At 47.3% G+C, this 27,342-nt stretch overlaps 3 protein-coding genes across 3 annotated transcripts; 2 read left to right on the top strand and 1 right to left on the bottom strand.

Annotated features, from left to right (window-relative positions):
• Nucleotides 1-757: 757 nt before the first annotated feature.
• LOC306956436 (sulfotransferase 2B1-like) lies at nucleotides 758-3,298 on the top strand (the record flags this gene model as incomplete). Its single annotated transcript, XM_079547707.1, has 6 exons — nucleotides 758-923; nucleotides 1,249-1,457; nucleotides 1,875-2,001; nucleotides 2,572-2,666; nucleotides 2,751-2,931; nucleotides 3,156-3,298. The coding sequence occupies exons 1-6, from the start codon at nucleotides 788-790 to the stop codon at nucleotides 3,296-3,298; spliced, it is 891 nt and encodes a 296-aa protein (XP_079403833.1). The 5' UTR covers nucleotides 758-787.
• Nucleotides 3,299-8,337: 5,039 nt separating this feature from the next.
• On the top strand, nucleotides 8,338-14,874 carry LOC306956435 (scavenger receptor cysteine-rich domain-containing group B protein-like; the record flags this gene model as incomplete). The annotated part of the gene is made up of 6 exons (XM_079547706.1): nucleotides 8,338-8,368; nucleotides 10,939-11,265; nucleotides 11,718-12,047; nucleotides 12,377-12,706; nucleotides 13,224-13,553; nucleotides 14,840-14,874. The coding sequence occupies 6 exons, from the start codon at nucleotides 8,338-8,340 to the stop codon at nucleotides 14,872-14,874; spliced, it is 1,383 nt and encodes a 460-aa protein (XP_079403832.1).
• A 2,493-nt stretch (nucleotides 14,875-17,367) lies between these two features.
• Nucleotides 17,368-27,309, bottom strand: LOC306956434 (scavenger receptor cysteine-rich domain-containing protein DMBT1-like; the record flags this gene model as incomplete). Its single annotated transcript, XM_079547705.1, is given in 8 exon segments — nucleotides 17,368-17,405; nucleotides 17,684-18,007; nucleotides 19,963-20,142; nucleotides 20,145-20,285; nucleotides 21,582-21,905; nucleotides 23,601-23,924; nucleotides 25,541-25,864; nucleotides 27,285-27,309. Coding segments are annotated over 8 exon segments (1,680 nt in total).
• Nucleotides 27,310-27,342: the final 33 nt, after the last annotated feature.

Genomic DNA, 27,342 nt, shown 5'->3' with positions numbered 1-27,342 from the left:
AAGAGAAAGGACCTTCAGCTCATGAGAACAGGGAGTCTCAAGTGCTTGTGGGCTTTTCTGAGCAGCTGTGGGATATATAAATGGTAAGAAATGCAGATACTGCAGGAGGAAGCCATTCATGGTTTTTTTTACATATTTTTGAAGGAAAATGGAGAATTCTATGGGAAAACATAAGGGCACAGAAGAAAAGTGTGGCCTTGCAGTGGATTTGGGGCAGAGAACACATGGGACCAGCTCTGCTCACTGATTTACAGGAAAGGGGTGGCTGTTGGACCTTGGATCTTGTTAATCATTGCTCCAGAATGGTGCAACAAGGAAACCATTTCCCTCCCCTTTTGATTCTCTCTCAGCTTCTGGAAGAAGAGCAAAGCTGTATTTTGTGTAGAAAACGAGAGCTTGGTGTTTCCAACTGCCTCTTGTCTCCCTGGTTGTCCAGGCTCTTACTAAGATAGCTGCTATGCACCCATCCCAGCTGTGAGGGCAGGTAAACACATGAGGCAGCAAGGGAGGGGGAGTTGAAGTTGACCCCTTAGCAGAGATTTAGCCTGAGGGCTCCTGAAATGCCTTATGTAGTTGTTCATTTGGATCCCCATAAGGAAGGATTGGAGAGTATCTGAGTGTGTTCTCGTGTAACACAGAGCTCTTCTGATGACTGGGAGATGGAATTGCTCCTCTTTGGGACTGGTTATGCGGGAAGACATTTCCTATCTGGAGTTCAGTGCTCTATCCCTTTCTCTCCCTGTTACAGACCTGCAGAGCTGCAGCACCCAATTCCCATCCAAGCACGATGCGGGTGTACTACGTGACGTACAAAGGCATTAAATTCCCTCCAGCCTACAACTCCGTGCACAGCTTGAGTTTTGCCCACAACGAGTTCCTGGTGCGGGACGACGACGTCTTCAACATCACCTACCCTAAATCTGGTACCACGGGGATGTCCAAGGGAGGACAGAGAGTCTGGGAGAGTTGTTCTGGATAGATTTTGTGGGCAGGTCTATGGCAGAAGGTCTGTGGGGTTGTGGGAGAGTTCAGCTGTTGTTCAGAAGGTGAATCTGCTCTTGTGATGGGAGCAGGAATGCTTTGGGTGAGAGATATATGTACGTATATATTTATAGCACTGTGGTTTTGCACGGGCAGGAGGCAGTTTCTTCAAGGTGAACAGACTTGATGGTGACATTGTTGCTGAGGTCCAAGCATCCTGAAGCCCTGGGCAAATCCCTTGCTCTGTATTTCTGTTGTACCTGGTAGGCACCGTGTGGATGACTGAGATCCTGAGCCTCATTCGCAGCCAAGGCCACCCCAGCTGGAACCAAACTGTCCTCAATTCTGACCGCATGCCTTGGTTCTCAACCCGCCTGGGTCTGGAGGCAGCCCTCAGCTACCCCTCACCTCACCTGCTGACCTGCCACCTCCCCAGGCACATCTTCCCCAAGTCTTTCTCCCATTCCACTGCCAAGGTGGGATCATAGAATCCAACGTATATCCAACATATCTGCTGTATATGCCCTTGTGGGGTGGGTGTTCATGCAGTGCCTGAAGGGGAGCCTGGGAGGACCGTTGCCCATCATCTGGGAAACGTTACAATGATGGACGTTGGATGAGGACCCTTGTAGGGCATCCTACACACCCTCTGAATGGAAATATGCAAGCCCCCATCTCACATCTGCACCTTTGGATATTCTGGGGAACCTCCGCTGGCTCTAAGGAGCCTATGTGTTCCTCAACCCTTGCCTGAGGTCCACATTATTGTATCTTGCACTGAACTGATCCTCCTTTGACAGACCCTTCCATTTGCAGATCTACCCCAGTGCCGTTGCCTGCAATTTGTCTTTCCCTTCTCTGAGCATCTTACTCCTGTATGCACTCTCCCCCAGGTTATCTACACCCTACGGGATCCTCGAGACGTTGTTGTCTCCTACTTCTACTTCTGCCGGATGTGCAACAGCTATGAGGACCCTGTGTCCTTTGAGCAGTTCTTAAGGGACTTTCTCAGTGGAGAGTGTGAGTGTGGTTTGTGTTCTCTCAGGGCATGCTGGGGGTTCCCTATCACCTCTATCTCTACAATCTTTTCGTATGGTCCACTGGTGATGTCTGTGAAACAGAACTTCCTCTATGAGAGAGGTGAAGTGCCTAGCAAGGCACAAAAAAGCACACAAATTTGATTTTTAATTTGCCTGCCTTCTACAGATTTCATTTTTCTCTTGGAAATCTTGACCAGCAGACCCCTTCCATTCGCAGATCTACCCCAGTATCATTCCTTGCTACTTGTCTCTCCCTTCTCTGAGCACGGTCTGTGTCTGTTCCTACTCCTGTGCTTACAGGATGAGGAAGCAGCACTGTCTCAACAACATATGTTTGAACAAGGAAACAGCAGCAGAAAGGTGGCTGGAGAAGACCCCATTGCTCATCTGCAACAGCTGAACCTCCCAGTCACACCTGATTTCAGGATGCTGTTGCTCAGTTTTGCATCTTGTCAACTTCCTGCTGCCTAATGAGGCTCCTCCTCTTCCCTGCACACCTCATGCCATGCCATGATCACCCCATAGACTTGTGCCTTCTGTCTCCCATCAGTGCCCCATGGCTCCTGGTTTGAACATGTCCGAGGCTGGATGGAGATGAAGGACAGGGAGAATTTCTTCTTCATCACCTACGAAGAGCTGAAACAGGTAGTGATCTTGGCAGACCCACCTGCTCCAAATGTGCTGATGTGTCGCCCTAGGTGGTAACAGGCTTTATTCTGTGTCCCTAAGGACCTGCAAGGCAGTGTGAGACGCCTCTGCCGTTTTCTGGGACAGAATTTGGATGACGATGCTATCTCCTCAGTAGTCCAAAATGCCTCCTTCACGGCCATGAGGCAAAACCCTATGTGCAGCTCCATCTTGCTCCCTGCAGACATCATGGACCAGACCAAAGGCCAGTTCCTGAGGAAAGGTGAGTAGAGAGGTCCCCATCGAAGTGCTGGGTTTTGGTGCCCCAATGGGGAGCCAATGGGGAGGACGTCAGTAGGATGTGCACATAGGAGAGACGAACTGAGTCCATAGGGATGGCTATTCATTTTGGACTGCTCTTCATAGTGGTAAGTGCACCCAAAAACTGTGCAGGAAAGAGGATTGTACAGTGGTGTGTGCTCTGAAACAGAAATATTCCTTCCTCAGGCATTTGTGGGGACTGGAAGAACCATTTCACAGTGGCACAGAGTGAGACCTTCAACAGAATCTACCAGGAGAAGATGAGGGGTTTGGACGTGGCCTTTCCTTGGGACAGAGACCAGGATCCAGACCTAACTGAGACCATCTGAGTAATGATTATCAGCCATCTATTGGCAACAGGGGTAATGGGTTGCTGTTGGACACAGGGAGTTGGATCCATGAGTATAAATGTCTGCAACATGAAGCAGAGCAACTTTTTTGGTAGCTGCAACCAGCTGAGATGTTTCCCTGGGGTAGCAGGAGAGCAGCAGAAAAAATGGGGAGGGGGATGAGTGCGGAGGTGTCCTTTCTATTTGCAGTTCCCAATAAATGGGTGCTCTGAATCCATGGAGTTTTTCCAAGCATGATGTACACTGTCAGGTCTGGGTATTGCGCTGGATTGAATTCATGGGAAAGAATGTCTGTACAAGGCAGTGTTGCCAGTGCACCTCTGTTGATCTACTGTTGATCTATTCTCATAGAAACTAAACTAAGTGATGAGTTTAAATGAAGCAAAGCCAACTGTGTGCTGTATCATGGGGATTTACTAGCTCAGCATAGTCAGTGAATGGGAAATATGTGCTGCAGAACAGGAACTTCCTAAGATTCTACCTAAGAACTAGCAGGATCATGGCCAAGTGCATTGCAGATAGTCAGACTTGTATAGACTTTTTGTGTATGTCAAACCCTACAGAAGGACTTAGTGATATCAAAGAAGGGGAAGACTTCTGTGCATTTTGGCTCAGACACGGTTCTGTGATGTGTGTATCTCCAAGCCTCCACAGAGCATACAGGGAAATCCAGCTCTTTGTAAGTGCCAAAATACAGCTTGTATAATACCCACAGCTTTACTTCCTGGACATGCAGCCAGAGTTGCTTGGGCATGACTCCAGCCTTGGCCAGACACAACCTGATCTATTCAGCCATAGAAAGTTATGGACAGTGAGCAGTGTCTTCCATATTGGTCGGACTGGCATATCCATGTTGTGCAATGTCATAGCTAGAAGATGACCTGACTTAAGGAAAGACTACTAACGCTGTTGTAGACTAACTTGCCTTTATGGTGCACCCATTCAGGCCAATCACGTTCTAATTAATGATCATCCTTGTGGGAGCTTAGAAATAAAGGACATGTGGCACAGCATTAGACAGTGCCTACAAAATCATGGTCAAAATTGTTTCGTCTTACAAAGAGTACAGTTCAATTACCTAGTTCATGTGCTGATTGCCTTATTTATATGTTTGCATTCGAGCTATGTGCGATGCATTCTATACTAAGCATGATATTACTCTCCCACCAGCCTGCTAATACTGTGGGTTTGGGCCACTGCCTTAGCTGGACTTTGTAGAAGCTGATTATGAAGCAGCTTGTGGGGCAACAGGCCATGTTCATATCCCAATAAAGATGAGTTAAGCGCTGTGTGGTGTCTCCAACATCATTCAGTGCACATATGGCCCCCACTTGGACTTTGGAGATATTAAAGCATTCTTATCATACAAGGAGATCAAGTTAGTAAAATAGGACTTCACATGAACCTATGCTGGCTATGGTTGACTGGCTATGACTGAAAGGAAATCTTCTTCAACAGCAGCAAAACAATGTTCTCCATTACTTTTCCAAGGACTGAGGTTAGACGGACAGGTCTGTAGTTTCCCAGATCTTCCCTCATGCCACATTCCCACTTTGAATTTACTGGACTGTTGAGATAAATCCATCTATAACATCTGCTGATTCCTTTGGAACTCTGGAGTGGATCTCACCAAGCTCCATGGTCTTATGAACAACAGGACCCTTACAATTTCAGTGGCCACAGAAAGAAAATCACTGCTCCCTTAATCATGGACCTGAAACTCATAGACCATCGTTTGTATTTTATATCCAAGATTCTATTAATACTGTAAATAGAGATTAAAAAAAAAAGTTTCCTTCAGAACAAGCAAATCAGGCCAAGGTTCTAAGACATAGTATGACAGCATGGCATATGGGATCAAAATCAGAGAGGCAAGGGTGCAAAATGAGATAGGTAGAGCAAAGGGTACAGCAGGTAACAACATTCTGTTGCAAAACCACATTTACAAGATGGGAACAAGTAGGGAAAGAGTTTATCAGCAAAGCAGAAAGGACAGGAAGATAGTGAAATTGTGTGCAAACTGTGCTGAAGTGCTGAATCTTTTCCACTTTCATTTTTTGTAGAAATTCTTCTTATTATGACGCTACTAAAATAATGAAAGAGATGTTAGACAGGTTGAAATACTGAACGTACACTTAGGAAAGACAGGTATTTTGACGTGAATTTAAAATCACAATCCTTTCCAAAATCACCATGAAATATTTGGGGAAAAGGCAGTGTTCATCCTTAACAGTGCTTGTGAGATGGGGAGGTGCCAGGTTCTGGTTGGTTTTATCTAATGTATGTGTTTAGAAATGAATGAATGAATGAATGAATGAATGAATGAATGAATGAATGAATGAATGAATGAATGAATGAGAAAGAGAAAATGTGACCAAAAGAGGACAGAAGAAAGGGAGAGAGGGAGAGAAGGAAGAATGCAACTGTAAATAATTTCAGAAGATTCAGTCTAAATTCAATTCCTGGAAAATATTGAGCAGAAAGCTAGTGCTTCTGTTTGTAGTCCCCCAAAAGGTAACATGCTACGAGTCATCAGCAAACATCAGTTTGTTGAATTTAACTATCAAGCAAGCAATCAACTCTACAAATACGAAGCAGGAATTACTGGCCAATCTCTCACAGGCAGACAGAAGCTAAGGATCAGTATCAAAGCACAACTGAATCAATAAAATGTGGGGATTGTGAAAACAACAAACTTCACCTGAAACGTCTCTAACAAGAAGTCTCATTTATGTGTGAAATGTGTGACCCTCATCTTCTCAGCAGCTCTGAGACCTCTCCTGCACATCAGTGACTGGAGACCTCTCCTGCACATCAGCCTTCAAGAAAGGTGTTTGCCAGCTGTTGCCCAGCAGTTGGCCTGCTTGAGACCAACCATTATGGAGGCAGAGCGCAGCTGCACTGAAGTGGTTGTGATGATACACAGACTTGCTGTGAAATGCAATATGAACATGAATGATGTGTTGTAAACAGTCCCTGGGTTGCACACTCTAAGCAGAGGAGTGCATCACGGATGAACTAATTCTTCAGCTTTTCCATCTAATGCACACTCTGGGTGAAGTTCATCTGTAGCTGTATTTTCTTGCTGGACATCTCCAGTACAGGTGTCTGAAGCCATAAAATGAATTCAGCCAGCTCTAAGGGGTTACAGATAATATCTGTATTATACAGATAATATCTGTATATACAGATAATAATCTGCTGAGCATGCAAGCTATCTAAATGCATTTTCCAGGCACAAAAATTTGTCATGAGGAAGATCCCACACATGATAGTAGCATCATCATATCCCTGCAGCATCGTGTCTCTACCTGGCCATGGGTGATCCATGGATGGACCTGGGAAAGGAACCTCATGAGGTTGGGCAGAGAGGATCCTTATGATTTTCAACATGGGCAAGGATGGAGTCCTCCAAAGGGGGAGGAATAAGTGCACGCATCAGTACAGCGTAGTGGATGATCTGCTGGAAAGGAGCTCTGCAGAGAAGGACCTGGGCATCCAGAAGGCCATGAGCCAGCAGTGTGCCCTTGTGGCCAAGAAGACCAATGGTATTCTGGGGTGCATTAAATTGAGTATGACCAGCAGGCTGAGAGAAGTGATCCTCCCCCTCTACTCTGCCCTAGGAGACCCCATCCAGAACGCTCTGTCTGATTCTGAGCTCCTCTGTTCAAGGCAAACTGGGAACTCCTGCAGAGAGTCCAGAAAAGTGCCACAACAGTGATCATGGCCTGGGGCATCTCCCCTAGGAAGAAAGGCTGAGTGCCCTGGGACTATTCAGCATGAAGAAGAGAAGACCAACAGGGAATCTTATCAACATTTGTTAACATCTAAAGGGAGTGAAGTGCACGGGGCCAAACTCCTTTGTTCGTATCCAGACATCCAGATACATGACAAGGACAATGGGTACAAACTGGATCCCAGAAATTTCCATCTGAATATGAAGAAAAGTTTCTTTACTTTGAGGTCATGGTGCACAGGAACAAGTTCCCCAGATATGTTGTGGAGTCTCCTCTGAATATACTCAAAACCAACCTCAACTCTTCCATAGAATCAGAATAATTTGAGCTAAAAGAGACCCTTTAAGGTCATCTCGTCCAACTCCCCTGCAATGAACAGGGACATCTACAGCTCAGTCAGGTTGCTCAGAGCCTGGCCCAGCCTGATGTTGATTGTATTCAGGGATGGGGCCTCCACCACTTCTGTGGGCAATCTGCTCCAGTGCCTCACTGCCCTAATTGTAAAAATAAAAATAAAAATAAAAATAAAAATAAAAATAAAAATAAAAATAAAAATAAAAAAATTGTATCCAATCTCAATCTCCTCTTTTAGTTTGAAAATATTTCCCCCTGTCCTATCAAAGCACACGCTGCTAAGCTGTCTGTCCCCTCTTTTGCAATCTACTCTTGGGAGCCCACATTAGCAGGGAGGTTGGACAAGATGGTTCCTTCCAATCTCTATGATTGTGGAACTTGCTACTTTCCTCTTTAGCATCCCTAAGACCAGGAGAATGAACTGAACACTGAACACAGAGAAATAGTACCACAGAATTTCACGAACATTACCCTCCTCTTGGGACAAATATGAGAGAAAAAATGGGAGCAAAGAAAAAACTCTTCTTAAAAGCTGCTGATTTTTCCACCAGAAAATGGTTCTTTTGTTTTTGAATTAGCGGCAAGGTATGAAATTCACTTTCCCAGCTCTGCCTTGGCACTGGAAGGTAACTCAGAATTCCATGTTTGCTTCCATCCCTGCCTTTGATGGTCCAGAATGAGCTGAGCTGAGAGGATTGTTTGCTCATTAGATTCCCAAAACAGTCCAATTTCACAATCCTACAGCCTACGTGATGCTAATGGCACAAGATTCCTGGCAGAGGTTTGGCTTTGCCAAGTTGCTGAGTCAGGGGGAATGGAGGCAGGATTTTGGATAGAAGGGAGGAGCCAGGGCTGTAGGGAATTCTCAAATACCCCGTTTCTTGGGTACATGTCCATGTCCTCTCTGCAATGCTGTCTGTGACCAACATGAGGCTCATCCTCCTGCCATGTCTTTGGGGTAAGTGGAGTTCTTTTCTCTTTGCATCTGTCTTGACATACCAGAGGAGCCAGTGGTCTCCTCTTCCGTTATTGCTTTGTTTCTTTAGCACAAAGCAAATGTGACATTGCAAGGAAGTGAAATGCAGCTGGTGGTGTCTGCAGTGAGCTGAATCCTCCTTCTCTCGGTTAGATGCCTGCAATTAGTCATTCATCTGACAGCTCAGTGTAGATGCTCAGATCCCCTCTCTGGAATCTCAGACATCCACAGCTGGACAGCTGGGTGCTGCCCCTACCAGACACCTCAAGTGCCTCATTCAGCACCTGAATACCAACCCTTATGAGAAAACTGCACACGGCCGGGTTCCCTGCCCTTGTTTCTGTTATGTAGAGCCACAGCATCTGTAGGTTTCCACGTGTCAGAGACGGGAGCAGAACTAGAAATCTTAATAATATCTGAAAGAAAGCCAAGTGGAAAATGGATTATGCTAATGCCACTTGTGGTGACAGCAGTGCTGCCCTTGCCTGAGGCTTTTAATCATTGCTTGGGACTTTGCCAGACTGCCACATTTAGGAGCAGAAATTGCTGTTTGCACTGAGCCCTTCTTTGCTGCTGACCTTCCACAATGCATACAAAGTTTCTCTCTCCTGATTTCGTAGGACAAACAGATCCTGGCAAGCTCTGCTCTCCCTTCCAGGGTTTGCTTCAGCTTCTATCCAATTCCCAGAGAAAGCAGTAGTCACTTTGAACAGGTTTCCATTTCAAAGACCCTTCGTTGCATGACCCTATGATTGTTAGTGGCCACATTCCATTTCACCAACCATAGGATGGGAGGGGTATGTGTCATTTCACTGGTTATTGCAGAAGCCTAGATAATTTAGCTGCCTGGAAAACAACTCAATCTCATTGGACAATGGACTATGGATGAATAGAATCTCAACTGCTCTTTTATATCATTTCCTCATTACTTGCCTAAATAATTTTTTTCCCAATGCACACATATTCACTGATGTACACATACATTCGCATTTTCTTTCTTTATCTGATCTCTCAGTCACAAAGGTCACGTGCACTGAGACAGGGAAAACCTCTGGTGGCAGGATTTGGGTGGCTGAGAACAATGTTGAGCTCTAGTGGTGCTCTTAGTAGCTCATCTATTACCTTGTATCTTGCTTTCCTGAATCTCCATGCTTTGTAAACCAATTGGACACACACTAACATCCTGTATTTTTTTTAATTTCAGCTTCCCTTGCAGGAGTCCTGCTGGCAGGTCAGTATTTGTATCAGTCAGTGGCATTGTGAGTGAGCATTCAGTTCGGTCATAAAATATCACACAGAATGATGCTGTGCATAATCAAGAGATTCCAGTGTCCTACTCAGAACAAAGAGAAGTTGGTCCAAATCCTTTTACTATGGACAATAATTTTGTCTCTGTTGAGCACATTCTCCTGATCAGCCAATTGAGAGGACCTGACTCCTCTACTTCCTCTCTATGAGGTGCAGATCTCTGGGTGAAAGGAACAGTAAAGAGTGAAATCACTGGTAAAACATTGACTATTTGAGCAAAGTTAAAACATAAGTTTTAATATCCTCAATACTGAAGTCTGATCTCAATCATATGAATATCCTCTCGACTCCTCCATGAGCAAGGAAGAAGGTGTTTCAGGTTTCAGGCCCTCATTCATGTTGGTCTGAATTATTCCGCCCCAAGATTCATGCAAAAGAATGATGATATCTAGCGATACTCTCTATCTAGAGATAGAGATCATGGCAGACATCATGATTTGAGGATCAGTGATTGAGGGGCGAGTCTTGAGAGGTATTGAGTTGCCTCCTGGGTTCAGTTTTCTTTACTGTGAGAGTGGTGAGGTGCTGAAACAGGATGTCTAGAGAAGTTATGAATGCACCATCCATCCCTGGAGGTGTTCAAGGCCAGGTTGGATGGGCAGCCTGGTCTGGTATTAAATGTGGAGTTTGGTAGCCTTGCATGTGGAAGGGGGGTTGGAGATTCGTGATCCTTAAGGTCCCTTCCAATCCTGGCCATTCTGTGATTCTGTGATTCTGTAAAAGTGCCAAGGCTGAGTAATTGAGCAGCTCCTTTCCAGTCCTAGACACTGACCATAACACGTACATACATACCACTGGTCAGTAATAGCTGTGTACCTGCAAACTCTGCCTCTAATTGAAGAAATTCAACCCTTTCCTTTGGGAAAGGGTGAAAAATCCTCAATTCTCTCTTCCCTGCTAGTAGTCCAGTGCCTTGTAGCAGCATCTGGCCTTAGCCCTGGGGAAGCTCACCCAATAAGAGTTGGGGAGTTAACTCACTGGGGGAGTTTTGGGGTGGCTACATTTCACCCATTACAGCTGAAAATGAACCCTATGGTTTGTTTTTCAGGATGGACTTCTGGTCATATAAATATGTGCAACATTTAGCCATTCTCAAATCAAAACCATGTTTCAATCAAACTAAGATTTTATATGCTAGATTTGGCAATAAACATCTCGGTTTGGAATTAAATAAAGGCTGTATGGGAAGGAAGAGCCCTCTTTCTCATTCCCTGCTTTCATCCTGGGACATCTTTTCTCTCTAGATGTAGACAACAGCATACTTGATGTTCGCCTGGTGGATGGTCCAAACAGATGCTCTGGAAGAGTCGAGGTGCTTCACAATGATGTCTGGGGGACTGTTTGTGATGAAGGTTGGGATTTACGGGAGGCCAGGGTGGTGTGCAGGCAGCTGGGCTGTGGGACAGCATTATCATCCCCCAAGAAGTCAAAATATGGAGAAGGGAAGGGCCAGATCTGGCTGAGTGATTTGGACTGCAAAGGGACAGAAGGGTCCCTCTCCAACTGCAAGTCAAAGGCATGGGGAGAGAACGTCTGCAACCACGTGGAAGATGCCAGTGTGGAGTGCTCAGGTAACCTCCAGAACTCTTCTACTTTGTGTCCATTCTGTCTGTAGAAAGCTGTAGGGTAATTTCTGAGCCATCCAGTTAGGAGGTTACAGATTCAGAGTGACTTTGTTGAGCTCTATCACCTTGAGCCAGAGAAGCTGTATCACATGCCCTACAGAGCTGGGATTGGAGACATTTGGTCTTCTCCCTCTTCTGACAACCTTCATCCTGGTTTTATTTCTCCACAAACCTTTCTTCTTCTAGCCAGAAGGTAGGAGGAAAGCCTTTGTCAAGTGTTAGGAATGAGCAGAGAGTTTTGATACACTGTAGGAGATTCTGCTTTCTCCGGGTGGTCAGGGGCACAGAGACTTTTCCAAAACTTCTCCCTGGCTTGTTTTGTTGCTTTTTTGTTTGTTTTGTTTTGTTTTTGTTGTTGTTTGATTATTTATTCAATTACCTGTTTATTCCGTTTTTAGAAACAGAAATACCTGAGCCAGGGCCACTTCGTCTGGTGGGAGGCCCAAACCGATGTGCTGGAAGAGTTGAGGTTCTTCATGAAGAGCAGTGGGGCAGTGTGTGCCATGATGAATGGGATATCAGTGATGCTCAAGTTGTGTGCAAGCAGCTGGGTTGTGGGGATGCAGTGCTGGCCCCAATTGCAGCAAAGTTTGGGCGAGGAACTGACACCATCTGGCTGGATGATGTGAACTGCACAGGATTGGAAGCATCTCTCTCTGAATGCCAGGCAAGGCCGTGGGGGGACCACAATTGTTACCATGGGGAAGATGCCAGTGCAGTTTGTTCAGGTAATCTTTGCATTCTCCTTTTGCTAGCAATGTGTTGGGATGTCTTTCATATGAATGTGGGTACAATCTTAGACAGGAACAAGGGCTTACTAAAAAGTACTCCCCAACTGCTGCTGCTGTTGGTTTGGGATCCTTGCACCATAGAAGAGGGTTTCAATTTGGTAGGCTGTCTCCTCACTGTGGTGCTCTCTGTCATTTTTCTCCATCTCAAGCTAGAGGTTAAGGTGATCCATAAGCATGGGAGGGAGATGATATGCAGCAGGGGCATAAACGTGCACATGCATAACCTTCTTCCTTCCTGAGCATGCCCTCTCTGGATTTGCCCACAGATTCGGGGATCACCATCTCCACTTCAGTTCGCCTGGTGGGAGGCCCAAACCGCTGCTCTGGGAGAGTTGAGGTGCTTCACAACAATGTCTGGGGGACCGTGTGTGATGACAACTGGGATTTACGGGAGGCAAAAGTGGTGTGCAAACAGCTGGGCTGTGGGACAGCCCTATCAGCCCTGCCGGAGTCAAAATACGGAGAAGGAAAAGGCCAAATCTGGCTGAGTGATGTGAACTGCACAGGGACAGAAGGATCTCTCACTGAGTGTGAAGCAAAGCCATGGGGAGAGAATGTCTGCAATCATGTGGAAGATGCCAGTGTGGAGTGCTCAGGTAACCATCTCTGACCCCAACGTTGCATGTGCTGAGCAGTGGGCTGGGCAGATCCCACCACACATCAGCTTGAAACAGGGTTCATCCCAAGCCCCTGTAGAAAGGGCAGTAGAGATCTGTGTATATCTGCTGGTGGAAATAGGGACATGGCTGATGAACTCATCCAGTCACTGACAGCCAGCCCTGTGATGCAGTGGTGACACATGGATGTGGCATGAAATCTTCTCCTACCTGAGACCATTGTGGTCCCTTGTCCCACCTCTGTCCCGAAAGCTTAACAGTCTCCTTGAGTCAGTAGAACCTGCAGCCATTCATGAATACCAGAAAAACCTCTTTCTGCCTTTTCTCCACAGTGCTTTTCTGGGTTTTCTGCTATTTTATTCCCACACCAGAAAAGCACAGGTACTCTTAGAAGGAATCCCTTGGCATATCTCCATTGTATTCGAACGCCTCTGCATGCTGTCCACAGGCAGTGAGGGATGCTCCCTTAACCTTTATTTTCTCGGCATTTGTGCAGAGACAGATATTTCTGAGATTGGACCAGTTCGGCTTGTGGATGGCCCAAACAAATGTGCTGGAAGAGTTGAGGTTTTACACGAGAATCGTTGGGGTAGTGTGTGTGATGACCACTGGGACATGAAGGACGCCAAGGTGATTTGCAAGCAGGTGGGCTGTGGGTCACCACTCTCAGCCTTGGGAGGTGCTCGCTATGGCCGAGGGCCAGATGTCATCTGGCTGGATGATGTGAATTGCGAAGGGACAGAAGAAAGCATCTCTGACTGTAAGGCAAGGCCGTGGGGTGAACACGACTGCTATCACGGAGAGGACGCTTCTGTTTTCTGCACAGGTATTTTTATCCATCCCTCTGACACCTGAACTGATGTGGGGACAGAGAGAAATAGTTCTGGCAGATACAGCAGGCTGGAGTGTGGAGGACAAAAGGAGAATCCCGAGGGAATCATGGGAAGGCTCTCCTTCTCAGGACTGTGCCTTTGGAGTACAGCAGGGAGCCATAAAGAATAGGAAACATCTGGATAAGATGGATGTAGTGGACCAGCTGGCAACAGCAGAGCACAAAGACAACCTGACCATGGGATAGGTCACGGAATCACAGACCACTGTTAAGATAGGTTCCCTATATCAAGTTGCACAGGAAAACATTCAGGCAGGTTTTGAACATCTCAGAGTCAAAGGAGACTCCAGAACTGGACACAGTGCTCCAGATGTGGCCTCCCCAGGGCAGAGTAGAAGAGGACAATCACCTCCCTCTGCCTGCTGGCCACACTTTTTCTAATGCACCCCAGGATACCACTGGCCTTCTTGGCTGCAAGGGCACATTGCTGACTCATGGCCAACCTTTTGGCCATCAGGATAACCAGGTCCTTCTCCACGGAGCTCCTTTCCAGCAGATCATCCCCTAATCTGTATTGTTATTCTTCACCCCACCTCCTAAAGTTCAGGACTCCACACTTGTCCTTATCAGTGCTCATAATATTCCTTTCTATCCAATATTTCAGCCTTTCCAGATGTCATTGAATGACACACAGTCATCTAGTGTGTCAGCCACTCCTCCCAGCAAGGGAAGGCAGAACAGTTTCTGAGATAGGAGGCAATGACAAGCATCTCTGGAAAGTAGGAGAAAGACAGATGGAACTTTGTTTGGGAAGAGAAACCTCCTTGTATCATCCATACTCAAGAAATATTTAAGTTGAATGCTCCAAAGCCTCTGTGACTCTAAATCCTCACTTCTAATGTTCTTTCTCTTAGGAGAGAATCTTGGACAGGCCCTACATGGGTGAAAGAAGGAGCCCTTCATGGTCTTCAGCTAGTTGTTGGGCTTTAGGTGTTTATCAGACCCACACTGTGTGTCAGAACCACACGGTTCCCTGGATCAAGCAGTGTGTTGAGCACTGGGTTGAGAGTCTGGTCTTCATGCAGCCACATTCTGGCTCCCATAGAAACTTGTCCAAAGCTCTAGCATCCAGTTTCTTTGCCAATATCCACACATACATGGATATAATCTAAACTGTAGATCTTCTTGTAGAGCAATGTCTGTATCACTTTTGCCTGCAATTCTGGTGCAGAAGAATTCCTGAGAGGAGATTTCACTTACTCCATCCCCTTTCTTTGCAGTTAACAAGAATCTGGAGGAGACAGAAACATCGTGAATGCCACACTGTCCCCATCAGACTGTGCTCACCTTGTCACGTGAGGTGGGCCAGCAAAGTTCAGTGGAGAAGAATGGCAGAGATGTTACAGAAACTTTCATCTGCCACAATGGAACTCAGGGAATGACAAAACCATTCCCTCACCCTTGAATGATCAGCAAGCTCAGTTGCAACTCCACCGATGGAAAAGATGGCATTCCCACAAAAAAGCAAATATCACAAAGTATCAATAAACTTCCCCTAAATCTGATGTTCTGTCTATCTCACATATTGCTTATGGACCTCAGGTGACTGAGCACATATCTGGCAAGAATATTTCTCCAACATCATGAATACCAAGGTCGTGGAAGTATCTGTGCTGAGAAACATTTACTTCTGGTGAGATTCAGTCCTGTAAGGAGGCCATCCGTAAAATCATTGGAAAGGGTATTACACAGAGCAAGCTTAGTTTATAGGTTCGTTTACCCTTCCTTATAGAGAATCAACTGCCTCCTTAGGGAAAAATTCACTCCTTTTCCTCTCTCAATTTTTGTACAGGCTGAAGCTGGCCCTTCACAGGTGGACAATTTCCCATTTGGGGGATGTCCAAACAAGACTTGATGCCTAACACAAGTTATTATCATCTTTTATGTGTAATTTGATGCAATATGCTTCATGCCCATTAGCAAAGAACTAATGTTTTGTCATAGAAAAACAAAGAGCCAGGGTCTTCATCTCAATATTTAGAGCCAGTGCCTCCAAGCCAAATCAAGCCATTTTTATGGGCAGGTGACATTACAGCCTGTACTGGTTTTATCCTGGACAGAGTTCCTATTCTTCATAGTAGCTGTATGGTGATGTGGACTTAGGATGTGAATAATGTTGGTCAACCAGCAGTGTTGTAGTGTCACTGAGTGGTGCTCGTGCAATGCCAAGTCCTTTTCAGCTTCTCAGCAAGGAGCTGGGGGTGCACAGGGAGTGAGAATGGGACAGAACCCAGACAGCTGATCCAAATTAGCCAAAGGGATATCTCACTTCATATAGTGTCGCACTGAACAGTCAAATGGGGGGGTGGCTGGCTGGTGGGGGGACCACTGCTTGAGGACTGGCTGTTCATCATTAGAGCAGAAACAAAGTGAATCTCATGGTGATATGACCATGACACAGAGCATCAGACAGACTCACAGGAGCAAGACAGAAATTTCATTTATCTACAAAAACATTTTGGGGGATTAAGGTGAAAAACAGTATAGAAATGGTTTAAGGCTTGGAGGGAATGTTGCAGAGGGGCAAGAGGCTCAGAGGGAAGGTTGCATGAGGAATTCATGACAACAGCTAAACCTCTTCTGTTGGAGGGCACTGGCTACACAAGAGAACCTCAATATATAACATATCTGTACCACCTGAACAAGAAAGCTTTCATAGACTAGAGGCAATATCATCAGGAGAGGATGAAGTGGCATGGGAACTGTGTGGTTTCTAGGGCAGAGACATCTGACAAGAAATGTTGCAGAGCAAGTGTCCACTTGTGTCCTCCAAATATTCCCTCCATCCCAGAGAGAACATGTCTTGAAATTTAATTTGTGGCAGGCAGTAACTTAATTTACAGTCAGTAGTGAGAGAAACTTCTGAAATTGGCCTGAAGTTGCTCTGTGTGACTGCCCATATCTCTTTATTAGCTGAAGGGGACCATCAATGCTCCTGATTTGGGCGCATTAGATTGGTGCTTACAATTCAGTGAGATAGATCTGAGGGTCGTGATTGGCTTCTGTACTGGGTGCACTCTGTCCTTCAAAGATGTCTTCTGTTTGGGTTGAAAAAATGTCATACACGTTTGCCAGCACTGTCATCTCTCTTCTCCACTCTAGAGCATCTGCAATGTTCAGATTCCACCTGGAAAGAAATACATACAATCCAGACCTGTAAAACTAGCTTGCTTTACCCTGCAAGGCCACTTAAAGTTAGTAGTATGCATATAATTATGTTAAAGAATCGCTGAATCATCAAATCTTAGAATCCCAGAATGGCTTGGCTTGGAAGGCACCTGAAAGATCATAGAATCATAGGATGGCATGAGTTGGAAGGGACTATGAAGATCATCAAATCCATCATAGAGAAATAGGACTGTGGAATCATAGAATCATAGAATCATAGAATCATAGAATGGCTTGTGCTGGAAGGGACCCATTGAGTTCCAGCCCTCTTCTATGGGCAGGGTTGCTGCCCATCAGATCAGATTGCCCTGTGCACCATCCAACCTGGCCTTCAACATCTCCCACCTGGACACCTACATGTGCAAATGGATATATTTGGCAATCTCCAGCTAGTTGCTGTTTCCCATCTGAATCGCCTTGGGGAATCTTTGCCATTCTTCAGCTCTCATGTCAGAAGAGTGGAAATCCGATGTAGGTGTCTGCGTTCTGTTGGGCATTCCACTATGTATTATTGTATGTTATATATAGCACTGTATCTTGTACTATTTAATCCAGGTTCAGGTACTAGGATCCCTGAAACTCAGCGGAAATGGGATGTTTCTGGGATCATTTTCAACCCTGGAAAAAGTCCAGGAGCCTTCAGAAGCTGAGGCGTGGGAGACTCAGCTTGATACAGTTATCAGATGCAGGTCTGATCATGGTAACCCAGATTCTGGTGGTGACTGTGGACCATGATCAGGGCCATGCAGATTGTACAAGAATCAATTTATAGACCACAATGACTGACAGCAGACATTAGGAGCAGCCTGAACTCAGAGAATACCTCCTACTGAGTCTGAAAATCATTTTTCCATGTTTCCCAACATTTTTGAGACTGAGAAATAGGCAGGAGTTACCTGAGCACACCACACCAGCATCTTCTCCGTGTTTGCAGTTATGGGATCCCCAGGCCCGGAACCGGCACTGCGAGAGGGCAGCCTCTGTCCCTGCACAACTGACATCATCCAGCCAGATGGGGTCAGAGCCTTGTCCAAAGCGAGCTGAGCCAGGGGCTGATATTGCTGCCCCACAGCCCAGCTGCCTGCACACAACATTGGCTTCTGCTTTATCCCAGCCGTCATCACACACGGTTCCCCACTGTTGGTCATGAAACACCTCGACTCTCCCAGAGCAGAGAGTTGGGCCGTTCACGAGCCGGATGGGAGCTGATTTTGTAATACCTGGAAAAAAAAAAGACAGCAATCACAGAAACACAAGCACCAATCCACAAAACACAAAAAACTCCAGGGACATGGACAAACTACAAGAAACAAATGATGTTCACCATGGCGAAGTGCAGGGTTTTGTACTTGGGTTAGGGCAATCCTAGATATGCATACAGACTGGGACAAAAACTCATTGAGAGCAGGGCTGCAGAGAAGGACTTGGGGGTTCTGGTGGGTGAAAAGCTGAACAAGAGTCTGCAGTGTGCACTCACATCCTGGAAGCCGACAGTCCCCTGGGCTGCTTCTGCAGAGGGTTGGCAGTGGGGAGAGGGAGGCCATTGGCCCCCCTCCAACTGCAGTACTGTTTCCAGGCCTGGGTCCCTGAACAGAAGGATGTGGAGCTTTCACAGTAGGTCCAGGAGGACATGAAGATGGTCATAAAACTGAAGTACCTCTCCTATGGAGACAGACTGAGGGAGTTGGGTTTGTTCAGCCTGAGAAGATAAGGCTCGGGAAGAACGCATTGTGTCCTTCTATTACCGAAAGGGGGCTTCCAAGCAAAAAGGGAGCCAACTGTTCACATTGCATGATGGTGAAAAGACAAGGAAGAATGTCTTTAAATAAAAAGAGGGGAAATTTAGGCCTGACATCAGGAGGGTATTCAGAAGCTGTAGAGACACTGGAACCGGTTACCCAGAGAAGTCATGTATGCCCTATCCCTGGAGGTGTTAAAGGCAAGGCTGGATGGGGCTCTGGGCAAACTGATCTCATACGTGGCCACCAGCCAATGGCAGGAAGATTGGAACTTAGTAGCTTTACAGTGTCTTCCAACCCAAACCATGCTACAATTCTACAAAAATGTCAAGGAGCATTGTATGGCTCAGAGCTCTGCTGAAGTGAAAAAAAAAACGTGGATCACATCACTTAGCCTTTTCTGAAGAGGTCTGGGATGACCAGGACAGTCCTGTTCTCTTGCACCATATCATCTTCCCAGGAATATTCCCCAGTGCCTCTGTCTCTGTCATGATGCTGTACAGTCATGGTTTTCAGAATGTCCATTTCTTTATAACTCAAAGCCAGGCTGCTGCACATAACTAGCTCATAATACTGCAGCACAGGGGACTACCCTCTCCCCACTTGGTTCATACTGCAGATGTGAATTCAACTATCAAAAAACACACACTTGTTTTGGGAGCCAGTCACTCTCACCTGACTTCCTGCTGTCACTCCAGAGGAACATCTACAAGTTTTCTATTATATCCCCCAGCACTGTGCAGTGTCTTGAATCCCTTGGGTCATCTATTTCACCCCTGGATTCATTCCTTTTGTTCCTCATTCAAGACCAACATTACAATAAGCACTTCCCCAAGGGACACATGTACCTCTCCTTGCTGCACCCCTTGTTATATGTCTCTGAGAAGGATCGGGGAGTCTTGGTGAACAACAGGTTGGCCATGAGCCAGCGGTGTGCCCTAGCAGCCAAGAAGGCCAATGGGATTCTGAGGTGCATCAAAAAGTGGCCAGAAGAGCAAGGAAGGTGATACTCTCCCTCTTTTCTGTCCTGAGGAGGTTACATCTGGAGTGCCGTATCCTGTTATGAGCTTCCCAGTTTAATAAAGACACAACTTCTGGGGAGAGTCTACTGCATGGCTAAAATAAGATCAGGGCCTGGAGCATCTCTCTGACAAGGAAAGGCTGAGAGACTTTAGACTCTCCAGACTAGAGAAGAGAATGCTTAGTGGGGACCTATCAACACTTGTAAACATCTAATGAGCAGGTTACAATGCTTGGGACCAGGCTCTTCATGTTTGTGCTCAGCAACAAGACAAGAAATTTCAAAGAAATGTCCCATATCGTGACAGTGATGCATCATATCATCAAGACAGAGATTGCAGCTATGCTGGCACACAGATTATCCTCATGGAAAAAGTAATCCTTCCCTGTAGCACACAGGCATAGGCAGGAGTTACCTGTGCACACCACACCAGCATCCTCTCCGTGGTTACAGTTGTGCTCTCCCCAAGCTTTGGATCGGCACTCAGCAAGGGCACTTTCAGATCCTGTACAGTTCACGTCATCCAACCAAATTTGTCCAGCTCCTTCTCCATACCGAGCAGAGCCAGGCGCTGACATTGCTGCCCCACAGCCAGCTGCCTGCACACCACTTGAGCATCTCTTAAATCCCAGCTGTCGTCACACACGCTTCCCCATTGCTGCTCACGAAACACCTCAACTCTCCCAGAGCAGTTACTTGAACCGTTCACCAGTCGGACTGGGGCTGGTTCTGGAACACCTGAAACACAACGGAATACTAGGTAAGTCATTTTGGCAAAGACATTCCTTCCAGGCACATCAGGAAACACTGTGTGCACTGGTTGCATTCATACGACGTCCAGGGACAAGCATCGAGAAGGTTCAACGCTATCGGATTTCCTCACACATGACCCAAAGGTCAGGAAGTAGTGATGGCCCAAACTGACAAAAATAATTGTCCTGTTGCTTCTCACTCCAAATATGAGGGGATCGAAGCCTCCATCTCTCTGCCTTCTGCAGGAACACAGCAGTGCCCAGGCAGCAAGTGCAGGAAACTCCACTGCCCAAGGGAAAAGACACTAGACAGGAACATGGTGACAAAACGGGGGTACGATTGACCTCAGCCAGACTTCATCTGTCAGTGGCTTAACTCCTTTCCTGAGCATTAATACTCATCAGTAGGTGACATGTCCAGCGAACTCCAGACATCCAGTGAGTCTGGCAGACTTGACTTAGGACCTTGGGAGGGGGGCATTACTCCGTATCTGCAATTAGAAATTGGATGGGACATCACAGGACATCTTAGATGACACAAAACAAGTTGTGTTGGCAAGAGAACCCACCCTTTTACAACTCCACAGAGCAGAGTCACTTCCCTTTGTAGTCATTGGAAGGAAACAAGCATGATTGGGTTGCACATCTGTTAATCTGCTTTGGGCATGTCATCAGGATGGGGAAAATCCTGCTAAGCCCTAGCAGCCATGTTTTGGGGTGGAATACACAGAGCATTTCCAGCCAGACAAAAGAAGTGCCATTCCTGCTCTACGTAGTGTTTGTGCAGCCTGCCTATAAATGTGGTGTACCTTTCTGGCCTCGACAATATAAAAAGAAGGTTAGGGTAGTGAATGCATGCAAGGCAGGGCAATAAGGTTCTTTAAAAGTCTGTAAAGCATGCAAGAAGTGGCTGAGGACACTGGAGTATATAGTTCATAGAAGAGGAGCCCAAGACGTGACCGCCTTCCTACTCAAATGTTCTATACGATTCCCTTCCCTTCCTTCCCTTCCCTTCCCTTCCTTCCCTTCCCTTCCCTTCCCTTCCCTTCCTTCCCTTCCCTTCCCTTCCCTTCCATGCCTTCTCTTTCTAAGACAAGGACAACTCCTGTGAACAAGAACAGTTGCACGGTTTTAGGAAAAGGAGAAATTTCAAACAAATGTCCCATATCGTGACAGTGATGCATCATCATCAAGACAGAGATTGCAGCTATGCTGGCACACAGATTATCCTCATGGAAAAAGTAATCCTTCCCTGTAGCACACAGGCATAGGCAGGAGTTACCTGTGCACACCACACCAGCATCCTCTCCGTGGTTACAGTTGTGCTCTCCCCAAGCTTTGGCTCGGCACTCAGCAAGGGCACTTTCAGATCCTGTACAGTTCACGTCATCCAACCAAATTTGTCCAGCTCCTTCTCCATACCGAGCAGAGCCAGGCGCTGACATTGCTGCCCCACAGCCCAGCTGCCTGCACACCACTTGAGCATCTCTTAAATCCCAGCTGTCGTCACACACGCTTCCCCATTGCTGCTCACGAAACACCTCAACTCTCCCAGAGCAGTTACTTGAACCGTTCACCAGTCGGACTGGGGCTGGTTCTGGAGCACCTGAAACACAACGGAAATACTAGGTAAGTCATTTTGGCAAAGACATTCCTTCCAGGCACATCAGGAAACATTGTGTGCACTGGTTGCATTCATACGACGTCCAGGGACAAGCTTCGAGAAGGTTCAACGCTATCGGATTTCCTCACACATGACCCAATGGTCAGGAAGTAGTGCTGGCCCAAACTGACAAAAAATAAATGTCCTGTTGCTTCTCACTCCCAAATATGAGGGGATTGAAGCCTCCTTCTCTCTGCCTTCTGCAGGAACACAGCAGTGCCCAGGCAGCAAGTGCAGGAAACTCCACTGCCCAAGGGAAAAGGCACTAGCCAGGAACATGGTGACAAAACGGGGGTACGATTGACCTCAGCCAGACTTCATCTGTCAGTGCTAAACTCCTTTCCTGAGCATTAATACTCATCAGTAGGTGACATGTCCAGCGAACTCCAGACATCCAGTGAGTCTGGCAGACTTGACTTAGGACTTGGGAGGGGGGCATTACTCCGTATCTGCAATTAGAAATTGGATGGGACATCACAGGACATCTTAGATGACACAAAACAAGTTGTGTTGGCAAGAGAACCCACCCTTTTACAACTCCACAGAGCAGAGTCACTTCCCTTTGTAGTCACTGGAAGGAAACCAGCATGACTGAGTTGCACATCTGTTAATCTGCTTTGGGCATGTCATCAGGATGGGGAAAATCCTGCTAAGCCCTAGCAGCCATGTTTTGGGGTGGAATACACAGAGCATTTCCAGCCAGACAAAAGAAGTGCCATTCCTGCTCTACGTAGTGTTTGTGCAGCCTGCCTATAAATGTGGTGTACCTTTCTGGCCTCGACAATATAAAAAGAAGGTTAGGGTAGTGAATGCATTCAAGGCAGGGCAATAAGGTTCTTTACAAGTCTGTAAAGCATGCAAGAAGTGGCTGAGGACACTGGAGTATATAGTTCATAGAAGAGGAGCCCAAGATGTGACCGCCTTCCTACTCAAATGTTCTATACGATTCCCTTCCCTTCCCTTCCCTTCCCTTCCCTTCCCTTCCCTTCCCTTCCCTTCCCTTCCCTTCCCTTCCCTTCCCTTCCCTTCCTTCCCTTCCCTTCCCTTCCCTTCCCTTCCCTTCCCTTCCCTTCCCTTCCCTTCCCTCCCCTCGCCTCGCCTCCCTCCCCTCCCCTCCCCTCCCTCCCCTCCCCTCCCCTCCCCTCCCCTCCCCTCCCCTCCCCTCCCCTCCCCTCCCCTCCCCTCCCCTCCCCTCCCCTCCCCTCCCCTCCCCTCCCCTTCCCTTCCCTTCCCTTCCCTTCCCTTCCCTTCCCTTCCCTTCCCTTCCCTTCCCTTCCCTTCCCTTCCTTCCCTTCCCTTCCCTTCCCTTCCCTTCCCTTCCCTTCCCTTCCCTTCCCTTCCCTTCCCTTCCCTTCCCTTCCCTTCCCTTCCCTTCCCTTCCCTTCCCTTCCCTTCCCTTCCCTTCCCTTCCCTTCCCTTCCCTTCCCTTCCATGCCTTCTCTTTCTAAGACAAGGACAACTCCTGTGAACAAGAACAGTTGCACGGTTTTAGGAAAAGGAGAAATTTCAAACAAATGTCCCATATCGTGACAGTGATGCATCATCATCAAGACAGAGATTGCAGCTATGCTGCACACAGATTATCCTCATGGAAAAAGTAATCCTTCCCTGTAGCACACAGGCATAGGCAGGAGTTACCTGTGCACACCACACCAGCATCCTCTCCGTGGTTACAGTTGTGCTCTCCCCAAGCTTTGGCTCGGCACTCAGCAAGGGCACTTTCAGATCCTGTACAGTTCACGTCATCCAACCAAATTTGTCCAGCTCCTTCTCCATACCGAGCAGAGCCAGGCGCTGACATTGCTGCCCCACAGCCCAGCTGCCTGCACACCACTTGAGCATCTCTTAAATCCCAGCTGTCGTCACACACGCTTCCCCATTGCTGCTCACGAAACACCTCAACTCTCCCAGAGCAGTTACTTGAACCGTTCACCAGTCGGACTGGGGCTGGTTCTGGAGCACCTGAAACACAACGGAAATACTAGGTAAGTCATTTTGGCAAAGACATTCCTTCCAGGCACATCAGGAAACATTGTGTGCACTGTTGCATTCATACGACGTCCAGGGACAAGCTTCGAGAAGGTTCAACGCTATCGGATTTCCTCACACATGACCCAATGGTCAGGAAGTAGTGCTGGCCCAAACTGACAAAAATAAATGTCCTGTTGCTTCTCACTCCCAAATATGAGGGGATTGAAGCCTCCTTCTCTCTGCCTTCTGCCAGGAACACAGCAGTGCCCAGGCAGCAAGTGCAGGAAACTCCACTGCCCAAGGGAAAAGGCACTAGCCAGGAACATGGTGACAAAACGGGGTACGATTGACCTCAGCCAGACTTCATCTGTCAGTGGCTTAACTCCTTTCCTGAGCATTAATACTCATCAGTAGGTGACATGTCCAGCGAACTCCAGACATCCAGTGAGTCTGGCAGACTTGACTTAGGACCTTGGGAGGGGGGCATTACTCCGTATCTGCAATTAGAAATTGGATGGGACATCACAGGACATCTTAGATGACACAAAACAAGTTGTGTTGGCAAGAGAACCCACCCTTTTACAACTCCACAGAGCAGAGTCACTTCCCTTTGTAGTCACTGAAGGAAACCAGCATGACTGAGTTGCACATCTGTTAATCTGCTTTGGGCATGTCATCAGGATGGGGAAAATCCTGCTAAGCCTAGCAGCCATGTTTTGGGGTGGAATACACAGAGCATTTCCAGCCAGACAAAAGAAGTGCCATTCCTGCTCTACGTAGTGTTTGTGCAGCCTGCCTATAAATGTGGTGTACCTTTCTGGCCTCGACAATATAAAAAGAAGGTTAGGGTAGTGAATGCATTCAAGGCAGGGCAATAAGGTTCTTTAAAAGTCTGTAAAGCATGCAAGAAGTGGCTGAGGACACTGGAGTATATAGTTCATAGAAGAGGAGCCCAAGATGTGACCGCCTTCCTACTCAAATGTTCTATACGATTCCCTTCCCTTCCCTTCCCTTCCCTTCCCTTCCCTTCCCTTCCCTTCCCTTCCCTTCCCTTCCCTTCCCTTCCCTTCCCTTCCCTTCCCTTCCCTTCCCTTCCCTTCCCTTCCCTTCCCTTCCCTTCCCTCCCCTCCCTCCCCTCCCCTCGCCCTCCCCTCCCCTCCCCTCCCCTCCCCCTCCCCTCCCCTCCCCTCCCCTCCCCTCCCCTCCCCTCCCCCTCCCCTCCCCTCCCCCTCCCCTCCCCTCCCCTCCCCTTCCCTTCCCTTCCCTTCCCTTCCCTTCCCTTCCCTTCCCTTCCCTTCCCTTCCCTTCCCTTCCCTTCCCTTCCCTTCCCTTCCCTTCCCTTCCCTTCCCTTCCCTTCCCTTCCCTTCCCTTCCCTTCCCTTCCCTTCCCTTCCCTTCCATGCCTTCTCTTTCTAAGACAAGGACAACTCCTGTGAACAAGAACAGTTGCACGGTTTCAGGAAAAGGAGAAATTTCAAACAAATGTCCCATATCGTGACAGTGATGCATCATCATCAAGACGGAGATTGCAGCTATGCTGGCACACAGATTATCCTCATGGAAAAAGTAATCCTTCCCTGTAGCACACAGGCATAGGCAGGAGTTACCTGTGCACACCACACCAGCATCCTCTCCGTGGTTACAGTTGTGCTCTCCCCAAGCTTTGGCTCGGCACTCAGCAAGGGCACTTTCAGATCCTGTACAGTTCACGTCATCCAACCAAATTTGTCCAGCTCCTTCTCCATACCGAGCAGAGCCAGGCGCTGACATTGCTGCCCCACAGCCCAGCTGCCTGCACACCACTTGAGCATCTCTTAAATCCCAGCTGTCGTCACACACGCTTCCCCATTGCTGCTCACGAAACACCTCAACTCTCCCAGAGCAGTTACTTGAACCGTTCACCAGTCGGACTGGGGCTGGTTCTGGAACACCTGAAACACAACGGAAATACTAGGTAAGTCATTTTGGCAAAGACATTCCTTCCAGGCACATCAGGAAACATTGTGTGCACTGGTTGCATTCATACGACGTCCAGGGACAAGCATCGAGAAGGTTCAACGCTATCGGATTTCCTCACACATGACCCAATGGTCAGGAAGTAGTGCTGGCCCAAACTGACAAAAATAAATGTCCTGTTGCTTCTCACTCCCAAATATGAGGGGATCGAAGCCTCCTTCTCTCTGCCTTCTGCCAGGAACACAGCAGTGCCCAGGCAGCAAGTGCAGGAAACTCCACTGCCCAAGGGAAAAGACACTAGACAGGAACATGGTGACAAAACGGGGGTACGATTGACCTCAGCCAGACTTCATCTGTCAGTGGCTTAATTCCTTTCCTGAGCATTAATACTCATCAGTAGGTGACATGTCCAGCGAACTCCAGACATCCAGTGAGTCTGGCAGACTTGACTTAGGACCTTGGGAGGGGGGCATTACTCCGTATCTGCAATTAGAAATTGGATGGGACATCACAGGACATCTTAGATGACACAAAACAAGTTGTGTTGGCAAGAGAACCCACCCTTTTACAACTCCACAGAGCAGAGTCACTTCCCTTTGTAGTCATTGGAAGGAAACCAGCATGATTGGGTTGCACATCTGTTAATCTGCTTTGGGCATGTCATCAGGATGGGGAAAATCCTGCTAAGCCCTAGCAGCCATGTTTTGGGGTGGAATACACAGAGCATTTCCAGCCAGACAAAAGAAGTGCCATTCCTGCTCTACGTAGTGTTTGTGCAGCCTGCCTATAAATGTGGTGTACCTTTCTGGCCTCGACAATATAAAAAGAAGGTTAGGGTAGTGAATGCATGCAAGGCAGGGCAATAAGGTTCTTTAAAAGTCTGTAAAGCATGCAAGAAGTGGCTGAGGACACTGGAGTGTATAGTTCATAGAAGAGGAGCCCAAGATGTGACCGCCTTCCTACTCAAATGTTCTATACGATTCCCTTCCCTTCCCTTCCCTTCCCTTCCCTTCCCTTCCCTTCCCTTCCCTTCCCTTCCCTTCCTTTCCCTTCCCTTCCCTTCCCTTCCCTTCCATGCCTTCTCTTTCTAAGACAAGGACAACTCCTGTGTACAAAAACAGTTGCACGGTTTCAGGAAAAGGAGAAATTTCAAACAAATGTCCCATATCGTGACAGTGATGCATCATCATCAAGACAGAGATTGCAGCTATGCTGGCACACAGATTATCCTCATGGAAAAAGTAATCCTTCCCTGTAGCACACAGGCATAGGCAGGAGTTACCTGTGCACACCACACCAGCATCCTCTCCGTGGTTACAGTTGTGCTCTCCCCAAGCTTTGGCTCGGCACTCAGCAAGGGCACTTTCAGATCCTGTACAGTTCACGTCATCCAACCAAATTTGTCCAGCTCCTTCTCCATACCGAGCAGAGCCAGGCGCTGACATTGCTGCCC

The sequence above is a fragment of the Tetrao urogallus genome, assembly GCF_951394365.1.
Source record: "Tetrao urogallus genome assembly, chromosome: 30".
NCBI classification, from domain to species: domain Eukaryota; kingdom Metazoa; phylum Chordata; class Aves; order Galliformes; family Phasianidae; genus Tetrao; species Tetrao urogallus.
The sequence above is the reverse complement of the archived record's forward strand: the minus strand, read 5'-3'. Positions and strand labels throughout refer to the sequence as shown.